This window comes from Microcaecilia unicolor, chromosome 9, assembly GCF_901765095.1.
Source record: "Microcaecilia unicolor chromosome 9, aMicUni1.1, whole genome shotgun sequence".
Classification (NCBI taxonomy): domain Eukaryota; kingdom Metazoa; phylum Chordata; class Amphibia; order Gymnophiona; family Siphonopidae; genus Microcaecilia; species Microcaecilia unicolor.
The window spans coordinates 29,665,079-29,682,541 of NC_044039.1; the positions used below are offsets into that span (position 1 = coordinate 29,665,079).

The 17,463-nt window shown below is 44.2% G+C and overlaps 1 protein-coding gene across 1 annotated transcript in view; it reads left to right on the forward strand.

The window, feature by feature from the left end:
• Positions 1 to 11,723, forward strand: part of LOC115477798 (tyrosine 3-monooxygenase-like) — a 40,719-nt gene extending 28,996 nt beyond the window's left edge. Inside the window, exons 10-12 of the mRNA XM_030214885.1 lie at positions 1,169 to 1,264; positions 7,640 to 7,773; positions 11,561 to 11,723. Of these exons, the coding sequence (XP_030070745.1) occupies positions 1,169 to 1,264; positions 7,640 to 7,773; positions 11,561 to 11,723 (393 nt within the window). The remainder of the gene's footprint in view (positions 1 to 1,168; positions 1,265 to 7,639; positions 7,774 to 11,560) is intronic.
• The last annotated feature ends 5,740 nt before the right edge of the window (positions 11,724 to 17,463 follow it).

Below are 17,463 nucleotides of genomic sequence, written 5' to 3' on the forward strand. Positions count from 1 at the left end.
GTTGCTAGCGTTTTATCCTTATTCTACTGTAAAATTCTTGTGTTGTATCTTTTAACTTTTATAATTCATGGAAGCCACATTGTGCCTGCATTTGTGGGGAAAATGTGGGGTAGAAATGAACCATAAATAAATAAATATAAGGGGGTAATTGTGAGATCTGTACTTGGGACCTTTTAATGTGAAGTCCAATGAACTGCCCCCTAGGGTGCCCCACTGCTCTGCTGAGATATCTGTGTGGCCAGTCTACTGTGAATGCTGTCCCCTCCCTAAATGGGTTGTTTTTCTGAGATTTTCCATTGGACATTTTTTTCCCAATAATGGTAACAAAAGAAAAACGCACAAAGCAGAAAACATCTAGGAAATAGCCATTTTCAAAATGGTTTAAAAATCACTACAATCAATCCTTGATTTTTGGACATTTTCAGAAAAATGTCCAAAATTGGATTTAGATGTCATATCAAAAATTCCCCTCCAAGTACAACATACATAACAACAAAAATACTAGGGTGTATACAATCAAGCTACTACGTAGTAAATTTAAAACAAACCAGAGAAAATATTTCTTTCCTCAACTTGTAATTAACCTCTGGAATTCGTTACCAGAGAATGTGGTAAAAGCAGTTAGCTTAGCAGGTTCAAAAAAGGTTTGGATAGTTTCCGAAAAGAAAAGTCCATAAACCATTACTAAGATGGGTTTGGGAAATCCACAGCTTATTTCTAGGATAAGCAGCATAAAATCTGTTTTACTGTTCTGGAATCTTGCCAGGTACTTGAGACCTGGATTGGCCACTGTTGGAAACAGGATACTGGGCCTGATGGACCTTCAGTCTGTCCCAGTATGGCAACACTTATGCTCTTATGTTCCCAATGAACCAAATTATTTCTACGATTACTGAGTGATTACAGATATTCAGATAGTCTTGGTTTTATCTCATTACATACTGGCACCACTAGCTCTGTTTTCTCCATTGCATTCCCTAAGAAAAGCAAGATTACAAGTCCAGGGACACATCAAAATACTCTGAAATTCTTGAGCCCTTTAGAAACTCGATTTCTACATCAGCACAAAAAAGCAGAGCACGGCAAATGCTTTTCCCAGACATCACTATTATATTTCCTGATACCACAGTTCAGCTTATTATTTTACGAAACATATTTTGTATTTCAGCTATATTGGTTCACAATTGAGTTTGGTCTCTGCAAACAGAATGGAAGTATAAAAGCCTATGGAGCAGGCCTGCTTTCATCGTACGGTGAACTTATGGTAAGCAAAGGCCATAGAATTTAGCCATTTCTTAGTCATGGATATGATCAAGTCTTTCATCAAATATGGGGTTTTGTGATGTGTGCACAGGATAGTCCATTTAGCGTTTTGGGTGAGAGTGAATGCTCCTTAATATGGGGGTTAACTCCTTGTCATTTCACTCAGTCAGGACACCATGATGTAACTACTGCTGGCAAAGCAGCTGCAGGAGACTGAACTCCTGCTCAAAAAAAGAAGCCATTCCTTTTGTAAATGTCCTTAGCAGTGGCGTTCCTAGGGGGGCTGGCACCCGGGGCGGATCGCCGATTCACCCCGCCCCCCGGGTGCAGCGCCCCCCCCCCCTGATGCAGCGCGGACCCCCCTCCCCGGCGAAAGGACACCCCCAAGAAGGAAACCCCCCCCCGCCAGGTGCACGCCACCAGGGGGGTGCCGCGCGCGCCTGTCCTCTGTTGTTCCATGCTTCTTCTCTGCCCCGGAACAGGAAGTAACCTGTTCCGGGGCAGAGAAGAAGCATGGAACAATGGAGGGCAGGCGCGCACAGCACCCCCCCCCCCCCCGGCGGCGTGCACCCGGGGCGGACCGCCCCCACCGCCTCCCCCCCAGGAACGCCACTGGTCCTTAGGTAGGTAGGCAGTAAGTGCTCCTCATTGCATGGCCACGCTGTAAGGGTTATCTTACTGCGTGACCATTTTTAGGGGGTCACTGTGGTAAAAAGGACCCTGCTGCAGGGGGAAAACAGCCCATGCCGCTACTGCAGGGCCCTTTTTCCCGCAGCTTAGTAAAAGGACCCCATAGAAACAAGGGCGTAGCCAGACAGCAGATTTTGGGTGGGCCTAGGCAAGAAGTGGGTGGGCACCAAATGTTTTCCCCCCCTCCACCCCACCCCCACACCAAAAAAATATCTCAGCTGGTGGGAAAATGCTTCTCTCCACCTTGGTAGTCTGCAGCAGGCATGCGCTGAAAACGGAGCATGCGCAGGTGCCGGTATCTTGGAGAGTAGCGTTTTCATTACCATCAGGGAGAAGTCTTCAGCTGGCAGAGCTTGGGATCCCTACCAGCTACCACTAAACATGTGCTACTGTTGGGTGGGCCTGAACCCTAAGTGGGTGGGCCCCGGCCCACCCAGGCCCATCTGTGGCTACACCACTGCACAGAAAGCCAGTGAGAGAGAAAGCGAAAACAAAAGACAGGAATAAAGAAGGGACAGAGAAAATGGTTCTTCAAAGGAGGGCAGGAGTCTGTAATATCCTGGTTTCAGACATGAAGGGTCCCGCCTACCTCTGGTAACTGAGGAGTCCTTTTACTAAGATGCTCTGAAAAATGGCCAGTGTTAGTGTAGGCGTGTGTTTTGGGTGTGCGTAGATCTATTTTTCAGGGCGCCTGTAAAAAATGCCTTTGTTTTATTTTCGCCGAAAATGGATGTGCAGCAAAATTTAAATTGGCATACGTCCATTTTGGGTCTGAGACCTTACCACCAGCCATTAACTTAGCAATAAGGTCTCTCACGTTAACCGTGCGGTAACCGCCTAGGTGCGTCAAGTCGGAGTTACCACCCGATTTTCACTGCGCACCAGAGAAAAAAAAATATTTTCTGGCGTGCGTAGTGGATGCGCGTCAAAAATGAAATTACCACACGGGCCACACGGTAGCCAGGTGGTAACTCCAAATTGACGTGCGTGGGGCGTGCTTAGGCACCTACGCGGCTTTGTATGATATTGCTGTGCAATCCCCCATAGTAGGAGCAGAGGTCGTGGATTCCCATGAACCATTGTCTACCTTCACCAATGTTTTTGAAAATTATCCCCACCCCCCCAATCCCCTCTGGTATTTTTATTTATTTAGCAGGATTTCACTGTCAGTACATTCTATATATCTTTTCTTAGCTTCATAGGCTGTTCTTTTTCTGGTTTAAGGCTTGTTCGATATCAGTTTTATGATCTGTCTTGTCTTGTGTACCTCGTAAACTCAAGCAAATGTAAAAAGTTTAAATACACTCAACCTCACTTACCAAGGAGAATTATCTATCACACTAAAGTTGGGAGCTATTCAATCTATTGCACTGTTTTATAATTTCAGACTAGTAAAGGGTTTTAGGTCCTTACATATTTTCAGTTTTGGCATGTTTAGGTTAAATGGTGAACAGCTAGCTAAGGTTACTTAAAGGTCAAAAGAACACCAAGGGTTAAGCAGCAGTTTTATTGGGGTCCTGTGTGGGTGAGGGGTTGACAGAGCTTTAACTCTACTTCTCTCCTTATCCAATCATAGCAGAAAGAGATTGAAATCTTGAGGTTATGTTTATGGCTATGAGAAGCAAAAGACTTGACCTTACTTGGAAAGGAAATGTTAAACAGAGGACTTTACATCTGCTGCTTAACTGAGCGTTACGGTAGACGGAGCATTTACATTTCATCTCCCTTCTGTCGTTTTCTAACTCATACAGCAGTAAGGACGTTATTCACTCATCTATTCTTTTTGCTTTTTCCATGGCAAAGGTCTTAAGTGTGCAACAGAGTTTGGCTATTGAAAATACAATGGTGTTATCCTGTGGTCGATTCCATAAACGGCTGGTATAAATTCAGTGCGTACGTTGGAATTTGTCTCTATGGTAATGCACAAAAAACCTCAAGAGGTCAATTTTCAGCAGCATGTAGAGGGAATCATTTGAAACATCTAATCTAGACATCTCAAATTATTTGTATATTCTGCAATGCTTTATGTTAAGGGTCACTTATTTTAAAAAAATAGGTGCAAAAATAACACTTTAGGGGTGAGGAAGGTGCTGTGGTGTTTAGCAGCTTCCTCTGTTCCCTGATAGTATGTTTTAGGAAATATTAGGCCCCAGCAACTTAACACAGCCATCTTTGAGGTTAACTGCAACATTTTCTTTGTATTAATTTATTGACAGTTCGTATATGTTTCACCATTTGGTCACTGGGCATTCAAAGAAGTTAATAAAACAGTAAACAACCAAATTCAAAGTAAAAAGTAAAATATAGAATAAACCAGAGTTGAAGTTTCTATAAACTATGCGCACTATTAAAGAATACTCCCGGCATTTGTTTTAAGTGACCTAAATGGGTATGCCTAAATTTTAGGCGCAAGAACGGAACGTTAGCATATTCTATTAACTATGCCTAACTTTGGGGACCTTTTACTAAGCCGCGTAGGTGACTACCCACCTTATAATCGAAAGAGAAAAACGCCTAGATTTCGACCCAAATCGGGAGATAGACGTTTATCTCACAAAAACGAATAAATCGGTATAATCGAAAGCCGATTTTGGACGTTTTCAACTGCACTCCGTCGCGGATGCGGACAAAGTTGATGGGGGTGTGGCGAAGGTAGAACTGGGGCGTGGTTATCGGCCGAGGAGAGATGTACGCGTTAGGGCGATAATCGAAAAAATAAAGGCGTTTTTAGCGAACATTTAGGCCACTTTTGTTGGACCCTTTTTTCACACGAACAGGTCCCAAAAAAGTGCTCTAAATGACCAGATGACCATCGGAGGGAATCGGGGATGACCTCTCCTGACTCCCCCAGTGGTCACTAACCCCCTCCCACCACAAAAAAAATGATGTTTCACAACTTTTTATTTTCACCATCAAATGTCATACCCACCTCCCTGGCAGCAGTATGCAGGTCCCTGAAGCAGTTGTTAGGGGGTGCAGTGGACTTCAGACAGGTGGACCCAGGCCCATCCCCCCCTACCTGTTACAATTGTGCTGCTTAATGCTTATTAGTCGTCCAACCCCCCCCAAACCCACTGTACCCACATGTAGGTGCCCCCCTTCACCCCTTAGGGCTATAGTAATGGTGTAGACTTATGGGCAGTGGGTTTTGAGGGGGATTTGGGGGGCTCAACACACAAGGGAAGGGTGCTATGCACCTGGGAGCTCTTTTACCTTTTTTTTGTTATTGTAAAAGTGCCCCCTAGGGTGCCCGGTTGGTGTCCTGGCATGTGAGGGGGACCAGTGCACTATGAATCCTGGCCCCTCCCACGAACAAATGCCTTGGATTTATTCGTTTTTGAGCTGGGCGCTTTCATTTTCCATTATCACTGAAAAACAAAAACGCCCAGCTCACAAATTGTCGAATAAAACATGGACGTCTATTTTTTTCGAAAATACAGTTCGGTCCGCCCCTTCATGGACCCGTTCTCGGACATAAACGCCCATGGAGATAGACGTTTTTGTTCAATTATGCCCCTCCATATCTGCCAGATCAGGCAAATAGACTTTGCATTTTGCAAAACGTACCTGCGAATCCCAAACTCCACCCAATACTATCCACTAGAATGCCTACTTTATTCACTATAAAATATATGTAGTATCGCTCCTCTCGGATACTTTTATACATGTATATGGTAGAGAATTCTGCATATCCTGTAAACTCTGGTTCTTTTTTTTACCTGTAGAAAGCCTTTCTATAACTGCCTTGACTTCTCTTCTTGTAAATAAATTGGCACTTTGGAATTACTTTTGGTTTACGTGATATTAAGAAAAAAAAAAACCTTCCAGGAAGTTGGTCAAGAAAGTCAGGAAGAATATTTTTCCAAGCACAGGGTGGTGGGTGGTGGGGGGGGGGGGGAGAAATAACTCCAACCAGTAAGAATTCAGGGGGTCTTTTACGAAGCGGCGGTAAACCCAACGCGAGCTTTCCTCTCCCTAATCTGGAACTACTGCCGGGCTACTGCAACAGCCAGGCAATAGTTTCCACCCCTAGCACATGCCACTATTTTTGGAGAACCAGTGTTTACCTGGCAGTATTCAGGCAGTGCCACGCGCGGCCCGGTTACCAAAGGGTTCACGCTGGAGCCCTAACTGCCACTCCAACGGGTGGCGGTAAGTGCTCCCCAAAAAATGGCCACGTGGCAAGTGGTTTACTTGGTGCATGGCCATTTCTTCTGCGGTAAAAGGGGGCCTCAGCGTGCGTCAAAAACACGCACAGATGCCAGCGCAGGCCCGCTTTTACCGCAGCTTGGTAAAAGGACCCCCTCACTGTAGATGCAATCCACTATAACACTTCCTAGACCAGAGGTTCACAAACCCATACTTGTTGGGAGGGAGGGGGGCGGCCAGTCAGATTTTCAGGATATCTGCAATGAATATACAGGAAATAGATTTACATGCACTGCATCCAGTGCAAGCAAATCTATGTGATGAATATTCATTGAGGATATCCTGAGAATCTGATTGATTGAGGGTAGGGTTACCATATTTGCCCTAAGAAAAAAAAGGACACATTCCTCACCCCCTGTCACACCACTTCCCCCCCCCCCCCCCCCCCCCCCCCGTGCAAGACTTCAATGGAAGTCTTGCGAGGCTGCCGCTTGAACAGTTATATCGTTATAATTTGAGACACCGCTGTTTTCGCAGCTGATCCCTATAGTTTAGCGCTTTGGCTTTGCGATATGGGACACAGACGGTTACCACTAAGGCTGGCTGGTGGCACTGGCCGCTGGCACACACGCACAGATGCAGCCTCGTCGTTGGGGTTATGGCGGCGGCTGCAGGCAGAAGGCAGTAGCAGTGAAAAGCGCTGCGCCTGCGTGTAGCGTGCAGGAGGAAGGAGGATCATCATCAGCTGATCAGCAGGCAGGCTGGCTGGCACACGCACAGACGCTGCAGCCTGCCTGCGTCGGCCCATGCCGCGTGCTTCCATACTATAGGTCAGGAGGAGTCAGGACAGGTCATGTGATGACCCGAACTGAAGAAACCCGGACAAATCCAGGAAATTCAGAAACCCGCCCGGACTCCCGACGGCGGCCTCAAAAAGAGGACATGTCCGGGGAAACCCGGACATATGGGAACCCTCAATTAGGGACAGGTTTGAGAGCCTCTGTGCTAAATCATTGTTTTAGAGCCCGGTAACCAGGGAGGGGTTTGGAATCCACTCCCCAAATACCAACTGCACAGAGAAGATTCCAAGCCAAAGTGATAGGCTTTCTGTGTACAGTAGGGGCAAATCAATGCAGTGAAGATCAGTGGCGTTCCTAGCCTGCATGACACCCGGGGCGGATCGCCGATGCGCCCCCTCCCCCGGCGAAATGACACCCCCCCCAGGGTGCACGCTGCTGGGGGGGGGGTGCCGCAGTGCGCGCCTGTCAGCTGAGTTCGCTAACTTCACTCGTTCGCTGCAGCTCCCTCTGCTCCGGAACAGGAAGTAACCTGTTCCGGGGCAGAGGGAACTGCAGCGAACAAGCAAAGTTAGCGAACTCAGCCGACAGGCACGCACCGCGGCACCCCCCAGTGGCGTGCACCTGGGGCAGACCGCCCCCACCGCCCCCCCCCCCTTGGTACGCCACTGGTGAAGATATTCATCTGTTCTATTACACATTGGTTTCTAACACTGTTTCTCTGTTTTTTTTTTTTGAAGTATGCTCTATCAAATAACCCAGAATACAGGCCGTTTGATCCTGAAATGACAGCAGTTCAGCCGTATCAAGACCAAACTTTTCAGCCTATTTATTTTGTCTCTGAAAATTTTGACGCTGCCATATCCCAGCTGAGGTGAGTGTAGCGATATTCTCTCTCTCTTTTTTTCTGAAAGCAAACCATAGTCCCCTTGGAGCCTTTGCTCCACAGAATATCTTTTGCAGAAATAACTTAAAAATCATTGCTCACTGGCAGCAAACAGTAAAAATAATTATATTTGTCGGCCTACTATTTGAACTGATCTTTCTGATGTTTTTCTGGTGACTCTTCAGCCCGATTAGTTTTTCTTTAGCAGCTTGGTCCCATGTTATGGAGAGAAAACAGCATGGAAATGCAATAGCAGCACCTAGTGGTCAGTCTGTACATTGGCATTTCATTCACTAGAGGATTAAATACTAAGGAATGGGAAAGAGGACGGTATTTATGGTTTACATATTATATACAGGTACTTATTTTTTGCCTGGGGCAATAGAACTACTACTACTACAGCGCTGCGTAACCCTAGTAGCGCTTTAGAAATGTTAAATAGTAGTAGTAGTAATAGAAGGTTAAGGGGTCCTTCTACCAAGCTGCAGTAAAAAGGGCCCTGCGGTACCGGTGAGGGCCATTTTTGCCACGTGCCAGGGCCCGTTTTACCACAGTGGGTAAAAAAAACCCTTAAAAAGACATGGCCATACAGTAAGATTATTGTTACCATGTGGCCATTACGCGGGGTGGGGGGGGGGGGGGAAGCACTTACCGCCACCCATTGAGGTGGCCGTAAGGGCTTCCGTGTTAACCCAGCAAAACCATTACTACTGGGTTAGTGCCTTGCTAGAAATTACGGAATAGTATTATGGTAACATTGTATTATATCTATGGTATTTGAGTTCCACTTCTGTTAAATGTGTATATTTTTGATACTGTTTCACAGTATTTCTATCTTTAGGTTTCATTTTATTGTTTTCAAATTTACCTCATTTATTGTGTATGTTCTTGATTATTTTACTATTGTTATGCTGTTAGCAAAATTGTAAGTTTTTTGTACCTGCTGTACACCACCTTGGGTGAATCTCTTCATAAAGGTGGTTAATAAATCCCAGTAAATAAATCCCAGTTTAAAAAAATGGTGTGCGCTCGAGGCCTGTTTCCTCCTAGACCACCAGGGACCAGCACAGATGGGCCTGGGGGGGGGGGGCTACAGCGGTGGTGGGCCTCAGGCCTCCTGATTTTTTCTTTGATGCAAGGAAGGGAGGATCAGAATGAGAGGCCCACAGGAACAAATTTGCCAATACCTAGAGCTTAAATGAGCTGATTTCTGCGCCAAACTTTAGGCACGAGGATTTATACCAACTGAAACCTGGTGTAAATCCTGGTACGTAATTTAGGCATAGATCCCTGGTATTCAGTAATACTGCGTGCATCTTTAGTGAGTGCACCTGATCCACCCATGCCCCCCCCCCCCCATTGCCATGCCCCCTTTTGAGTTTCATGCTGTATGATTTGTGTGTGTAATTTATTTATTTATTTGTTACATTTGTATCCCACATTTTCCCACCTATTTGTAGGCTCAATGTGGCTTACATAGTACCGGAGAGGCGTTTGCAGACTCTGGTGTAAACAAATACAAAGTGATATTGTGGTTAGATAGAGTTCATGTGGTACAGCCACATTACTGAGTCGTACAACGGAAGAGTTGTGTTATGTCCATTACGTACTTTTGTTTTGTTGTGTTGCAGAGATCAGGCATTTATGTTGGATCGGTAGCGTATGCCTTTTTAAACAGGTTAGTTTTTAGTTTTTTTTCCGGAAGTTTAGGTGGTCGTACGTAGTTTTCACTGCTTTTGGTAATGCGATCCACAGTAGGAGAAACTTGATGCGTAAGCTGATTTGTATTTCAGTCCTTTGCAGCTTATAGAATAGCACCTAGCAAGATGCACACATAAATCCAAATTGTTGCCGATTAATGTCAGTCATTGATTGTTAGCACCCAATTATTGGTGCTAACTGACTCATTAACCAATTTAGTTACATACACATCTCAGGATAGCATGCAATTTTGCATGTGAAAATTTGCACGCCATATATAGACTCTGGGGGTTATTGTTTTTGTCTAGATTTCAGGATTTTATTTTTTTTAATTTCCTGGTTTGATTGTTCTCTATCTGCTTTTATGTGAGAGTCTTCGTGTTTTTTTAAAATTGTAAATCACTTTGGGTGACTTTTGTTTGAAGTGGAGGAATCCATTTAGAAGTGTTTTAAATAAGCAAAATCAGTGACCCTACCACTCTTCTCCACACACTCATATACTACTACTACTACTTAACATTTCTAGAGTGCTACTAGGGTTATGCAGCGCAGGGGCGTAGCCACGGGTGGGCCTGGACGGGCCCAGGCCCAGCCAGTTTCCCTCCAGGCCCGCCCAGCCCCGGGTGTCAGCAGGTGGGGAGGGGGGTGCTCTGCTGGCACTGCAGTCCCCACCTGCCTACCAGCTCCACGATCGACGAGCAGACGACCCTCGTCTTCCATCCGGCATCGAGTCTTTAAAAAAAAAAGCCCGGAGAAACACCTCGCGTCTGCTGTGCATGTGCACTGCTGTAAAGCAAGCAGCAAATCGTCTCGTCGGTCCTTCCTTCACTGTGCCCGCCTTTGCGGAAATAGGAAGTTACATCAGAGGGCGGGACACAGTGAAGGAAGGACCGACGAGACGATTTGCTGCTTGTTTTACAGCAGTGCACAGCAGACGTGAGGCGTTTCTCCGGCTTTTTTTTTTTTTTTAAGACTCGATGACGGATGGAAGACGAGGGTCGTCTGCTCGTCGATCGTGGAGCTGGTAGGCAGGTGGGGACTGGGTCGTGCAGGGGGGCTCAGATGGGATGTCGGGGTGGGGTGGGGATGGGTTCAAATTTATAGTATTTAACTTTTAAAGTTCATGGGGGGGGGGGTAGAGAAGGGAAGAAGAAATGCATGCCCACCCAACCTACCCACTGGCCCACCCAAAAATTACATTCTGGCTACGCCACTGATGCAGCACTGTACAGATTAACATAATTGACATAAAGGACAGTCCCTGCTCCAAGGAGCTTACAATCTAAAGGGCGAAATGTCAGGTAGGGGCAGTCCAGTTTTCCTGAATAGAGGTATGATGGTTAGGTGCCGAAGGCGACATTGAAGAGGTGGGCTTTGAGCAAGGCTTTGAAGATGGGCAGGGAAGGGGCCTGGCGTATGGGCTCAGGGAGTTTATTCCAGGCATGGGGTGAGACGAGGCAGAAAGGGCGGAGCCTGGAGTTGGTGGTGGTGGAGAAGGGTACTGACAGGAGGGATTTGTCTTGAGAACGGAGGTAACGGGTAGGAATGTAAGGGGAGATGAGGGTAGAGAGGTAGGGAGGGGCTGTAGATCGAGTGCATTTGTAGGTTAAAAGGAGAAGCTTAAACTGTATGCGGTACCTGATTGGAAGCCAGTGAAGTGACTTGAGGAGAGGGGTGATATGAGTGTACCGGTTCAGGCGGAAGATAAGACGTGCAGCAGAGTTTTGAATGGACTGAAGGGGGGATAGGTGGCAAAATGGGAAGCCAGTGAGGAGAAGGTTGCAGTAGTCAAGGCGAGAGGTAATGAGAGAATGGATGAGAGTTCGGGTGGTGTGCTCAGACAGGAAGGGGCGAATTTTGCTGATGTTATACACCAAGACCACTCACTGAAGCAAGAAATTTGACAATAATCTATCCAGGACTAAATTGGATAAAGCTGCTTTTGTTTCCTCTGTCCATTAAAAGGTTTTTCTCTCTCTTTCTCATGCACTGACAGTTTATGATTTTTCTACCTTATTGAGCTTCCTGTTAACACTTTTCACAAAAAAGCTTTTTGTGTTTCTGTTTTCCATAGGCAATACACTCTGAAGATTAAAAGACCCTTCTCTGTTCATTATGATCCGTTTACCTGCAGCATTGAGGTTCTTGATTCACCCCCCAAAATCAAGAATGCCCTCGACCATATGAAAGAAGAACTGAGGAACCTTTGCTTTGCCTTGGAGAGAGCCTTTTTGTGAATTTCTCCTTAGTGATAGTGTCTTGAACCCAACGTGCTCTGTAGAGGTAGCTCTGAAAACAATGTAAGGAATTGTTGAAGTACTACACAGTTTGTTGAGTTCATGTGTCTTGTTCATCCTTCCTGTCCAACTTACAAAACACCGTCAGATTTTATCTACTGCTGTAGGGATCATTTGACGCCTTTCTAAATTCACATAAACAGTACCTACAATGACTGCACATAAATGTCCTTCCTTTGCCACACACCTGGCAATACGGCAATTTAAGAACCAGTGTGCTTTTAACAGGGCTTTTTTTGGAGGGGGTACTTGGGGGTACTGAGTACCGACAGCTTTTCTATTGTCTGCTAAAATTGACCCATGAACCTCAAGTTTTAATGAAAGAGCATAGGCTCTACAGACGAATTCTGCCTTGTCATAGATTCTGTGACTGGCTGCAAGGGGCCTGGCTACTGTGGGGTGGGTCCCTCAGTGATCACCCCACCCCTGAAGGGTGGCCTAGCATTTGAGTACCTGCACCTTTTTTGCTAGAAAAAAACGCACTGGCTTTTAACCTCTTCCTATATTTTCACATATAACATTCTAATCCCTTAATGCTATGGACACCTAGTTACAACATTGGCCCCTATCATCCAGCATTAACATCAGGCAAGTAAAATCAACTCCCAAATGCTTCTTTTCAGCATTTGTTTTCCAAAACATCTATTTTTGGTACTTCCCTGCGGTAGAGACATCAAGGTTCCTAATTGATTACTTCCCAAGTCTGTTCTCCAAATCCCACAGCCAGTTCAGTTTTCAGGACAACCACAATGAAAATCCTTGAGATATATATTCGCATGCTGGGCCTCCGACACATGTTAATTTATCTCATGCATATTCTCTCTGGATCCTGAAAACTGGACTGACTGTAGGATCCTAAGCCAATTTTGGAAGCCCTGTCCTAAACAATGAACTCCCGTGTTTTGAAGTCACAAACCTTGCTTCCAACAGATCCAAGTCTACAAAAATCAATGCGCCAGTTTGCCAGCATTCCTAATTTCTGTAAACATTTCTTCATCTGTCTGTTCATTCTGTCCTGGCGGACGGTAGTACAGTCCTACTAGTATACTTCTTCCCTTCACACATGTAGAATGCTTACTTTGTTTGACTCAAATCCCTCTTTAATATATAGCGCAACCTCCCCCTCCAATTTGATCTATTCTATCATTGCGATATAATTTTTACCCTAATAACACTGTGTCCCATTGATTGTCTTCCTTTCACCAGGTCTCTGAGATGCCTATTATATCTACTTCTTCATTTAGTGCTATACACTCTAATTCTGCCATCTTACTTTTTAGGTTTCCAGTATTTGTATACAGACACTTCAAATTGTGTTTTTCCCTTGTATCTACAAGCTGCTTAGAAGTTGAAGGGGATAATTTGCATCCTAAACTCTGCTGCCCGTCTCGTCTTCTGCCAGGGTCGCTTTACTCATACTACCCCTCTCCTCAAGTCGCTTCACTGGCTCCCTATCCTTTTTCGCATCCTGTTCAAACTTCTTCTACTAACCTATAAATGTACTCACTCTGCTGCTCCCCAGTATCTCTCCACACTCGTCCTTCCCTACACCCCTTCCCGTGCACTCCGCTCCAAGGATAAATCCTTCTTATCTGTTCCCTTCTCCACTACTGCCAACTCCAGACTTCGCGCCTTCTGTCTCGCTGCACCCTACACCTGGAATAAACTTCCCGAGCCCCTACGTCTTGCCCCATCCTTGGCCACCTTTAAATCTAGACTGAAAGCCCACCTCTTTAACATTGCTTTTGACTCGTAACCACTTGTAACCACTCGCCTCCACCTACCCTCCTCTCTTCCTTCCCGTTCACATTAATTGATTTGATTTGCTTACTTTATTTATTTTTTGTCTATTAGATTGTAAGCTCTTTGAGCAGGGACTGTCTTTCTTCTATGTTTGTGCAGTGCTGCGTACGCCTTGTAGCGCTATAGAAATGCTAAATAGTAGTAGTAGTGCTCTCCCCTTAAACACTTCTGGCTGTCTTTCATCACTGTTGAAACCTCTCTGTTGGGATACCCTAAATGTCCTGTTTCAATGGTATCCTTCAAGGATACTCCATACCGAACCATGTGCTCCTGGTGACTGTCAGCTCGCCCTCCCCCTCCCCCCCATTTTAGTTTAAAAGTTGCTCTGTCACATCACAAAAGACCACTGTTCTTGATTTTGAACTTTCACCTAAATACTTACTAAACTGTAAATCCATAGTCATACTCACTGGCAGCTAAGTTAATTAAAAAATAATAAATTATGAATTCAAATAAATAAAATAATATGGGAGTAGCTTGATCCTGAATTTAAGTGTAATTTGTATTTTGTCCACCAGGTGGTAGCATTACATAATAAAATAATATGGGAGTAGCTTGATCCTGAATTTAAGTGTAATTTGTATTGTTTCCACCAGGTGGTAGCATTACATTTAATCTGAAGAATTGTGTCATAATTAGGTTTATCACATCACAAAACGCCACTGTTACTTGTTTTGAACTTTCACCTAAATACTTCCTAAGGTATAAATCCACAGCCATTCTCACTGGGAGTTAAGTTAATTAAACTGATGCAACTGAACCTTTCAAGTTTTGGAATGGTTCAGGGTACAAATGTGACGCAGTTGAGAGAGTCTCCAATAGTCTACACTGAGCAATTCTGTTAGTTGACCTACAAGATGGAACACTGCTAACCTTCTCTGCTACATGTCCGATCTATTGCGGCTCATGGCAGCCAAAGCCTTCTCATTTTACAGAAGGCCTATATAATAATATCATATAGGCAAGAAACTATCTCAGGCTACACCTCCCAAATTGCAAAAAAAAAGTGATCTACAAAACTGGCCACTCTGCAGACTTCACTTACCTAAGAACGAAATGGTGGAACTCTTTACCATTCAAAATAAGAAATATACAGGAATATACTAGATTCCACAAAATTCTCAAATCGTTCCACAGTTTTGGAATGCGTTACCCAAGGCTCTGAAATCCATGAACAATCTAACCAGCTTCCGCAAAGCTCTGAAAACACACCTCTTTAACAAAGCTTACACAAGTCACCCTCAATGATACAAATCATCCCCCAAACCACCCAAGCACACCTAAAACACTTCTCACACAACATACCCAACATCCGCCTATCTAAATCCTCTTTTACCTCAGCTTATGATCAACTGTATTTAAACCATGTACTGACTTTATCATAACCCTACTCTGTAAGCCACATTGAGCCTGCAAAAAGGTGGGATAATGTGGGGTACAAATGCAATAAATAATAATATTCAAACAAACCCTCACAAAGAACAACCATATCTCAATTAATTATTACCTGAGTTGGTTATTACTCTATTTACCATTAACTTTCTCTTTGCTTCATGTACAGTTTCTCATTCATAACAGATTTTCTAAATGTTAAACATCCATAGTTATCCCAGTATGTTTATGATACGGTATTGTAAAATTGGATTCTTACAACAAACTTTCTTATGCATTATTCTTTGTTATGTATCTTATACTGTTTATTGTAAGCCACATTGCACTCAAACTTGTTTGGGATAGTGTGGGATATAAATGTCATAAATAAATAAACAAATTAATTAATTAATTAAAATAAAATAAAATCTGAGGGTGCTTCAAATCACCAAATCACTCAAATCCAGGACTGCAGGGGGGGAGGGGGAGGAATAAAACTAATCAGAAGTTGAGTTTGTTTCCCACACTACCAACATTCCATGCACAGTCTCAAAGAGTAGCCACATTCCATGTAGAACCCCAAAGAATAGCAAGATTCCGGAATCCCAAGGAGTGGAAGAATAGCCTAGTGGTTGCTACTATTTGAGATTCTAGATGGAATGTTGGTAGTGGAGGAGTAGCCTAGTGGTTAGTGCAGTGGACTTTGATCCTGGGGAGCTGAGTTCAATTCCCACTGCAGCTCCTTGTGACTCTGGGCAAGTCACTTAACCCTCCATTGCCCCTGGTACAAAACAAATACCTGAATATATGTAAACCGCTTTGAATGTAGTTGCAAAAACCTCAGAAAGGCAGTATATCAAGTCCCAATTCCCTTTCCCTGATATTTATTTTGTTCTTGATGAGAAATAAGATTCAGGGGCCCGAATATTCAGCCTGCGGGGGGCAGCGCGTTTGCTGTCCATCACTGGCGTTAAACCTGGATATTCAATGCTGGGCCACATCCGGCAGCTGGCATTGAAAATCTGCAGGGTTTTCATCACTATAAAGTTAACTGGCTATGTCAATATTCAATGCTAAGGGTTAGATTCTCCATATGGCGCCTGAAATTTCCACGTGGAAAAAAAGTACACCTAGGCATATTCTCTAAAGCACACCGATGTTTTGTAGAATAGGCTTAGATGTCCGTGCGGTATATAGAATATGCCGAGCGCCTCTCCACGTGACCAAATTTAGTCGTGGCCTTTTACGCCACATTTTATTTGACATAAATCCCATCGCCTAAATTAGGCGCAGAATGAGTGTATTCTATAAAAAAAAGTGCATAGATTTTCGAAACGCCCACACGATGCCCTCTTTTCAACTACGCAACTTAGCATGTAAGTGCACCATGTTACAGAATATGCTTAGCGAGTTGTGTGAGTAAATCTTAATGCCAATTAGTGCTAATAATTGCTTGTTAACATCCAATTGACAGCGCTGATTAGTTAACCAATTAAGTTAGGAATGCTGTTATTGAATATGTTTCAATTTCTGCACGGAAATTAATGCACGATATATAGAATCCTGGGGTAACTGATTATGGGGCCTTTTAATAAGGTGCGCCGAAAAATGGGCTGCACTAGTGTAGGCGCATGTTTTGGGTAAGCGTAGATCCATTTTTCAGTGTGCCTGTAAAAGAGGCCTTTTTTATTTTTGTCTTAAATGGATACGCGGCAAAATAAAAATTGGCGCGTCCATTTTGGGTCTCAGACCTTACTGCCAGCCATTGGCTTAGCGGTAAGGTCTCATGTGTTAATTCTGTGGTAATTGTCTACATGCGTAGAATGACGATTACCAACCAGTTTCTGCTGTGCGCCAGAAAATAAAAATTATTTTCCAGCACGCGTAGTGGACACGTGTCAAAAATGAAATTACCACAAGGGCCATGCGGTAGCCGGGTGGTAACTCCAAATTGACATGCATTGGGCACATGTAGGCATCCACGCAGCTTAGTAAAAGGGCCCCTAACGTTTTTAGCGGTTAAAGATAGGACAGCTATTTATATGGTCCTATTTGACTGCTAAGCTTATCTGGGTAGGCTCTGAATACCGGTGCCTAACCAGATAAGATGTATGTATTTATTTATTTATTACATTTGTATCCCACATTTTCCCACCTATTTGTAGTACCAGTAGTTCCAGAGAGGCCATTGCAGGCTCTGGTGTGAACAAATACAGGGTGATGTTGTGGTAAGATCATGTGGCACAGCCACATTAGGGTATCGGAGAACGGAAGAGTTGTGTTATGTCCATTACGTGCTTTAGTTTGGTTGTGTTGCAGAGATTAGGCATTTAAGTTGGATCGGTAGAGTATGCCTTTTTAAACAGGTTGGTTTTTATTGATTTCCTGAAGTTTAGGTGGTCATACGTCGTTTTCAAGGCTTATGGTAATGCGTTCCACAGTTGTGTGCTTATGTAGGAAAAACTAGATGCGTAAGTTGTTTTGTATTTAAATCCTTTGCAGCTTG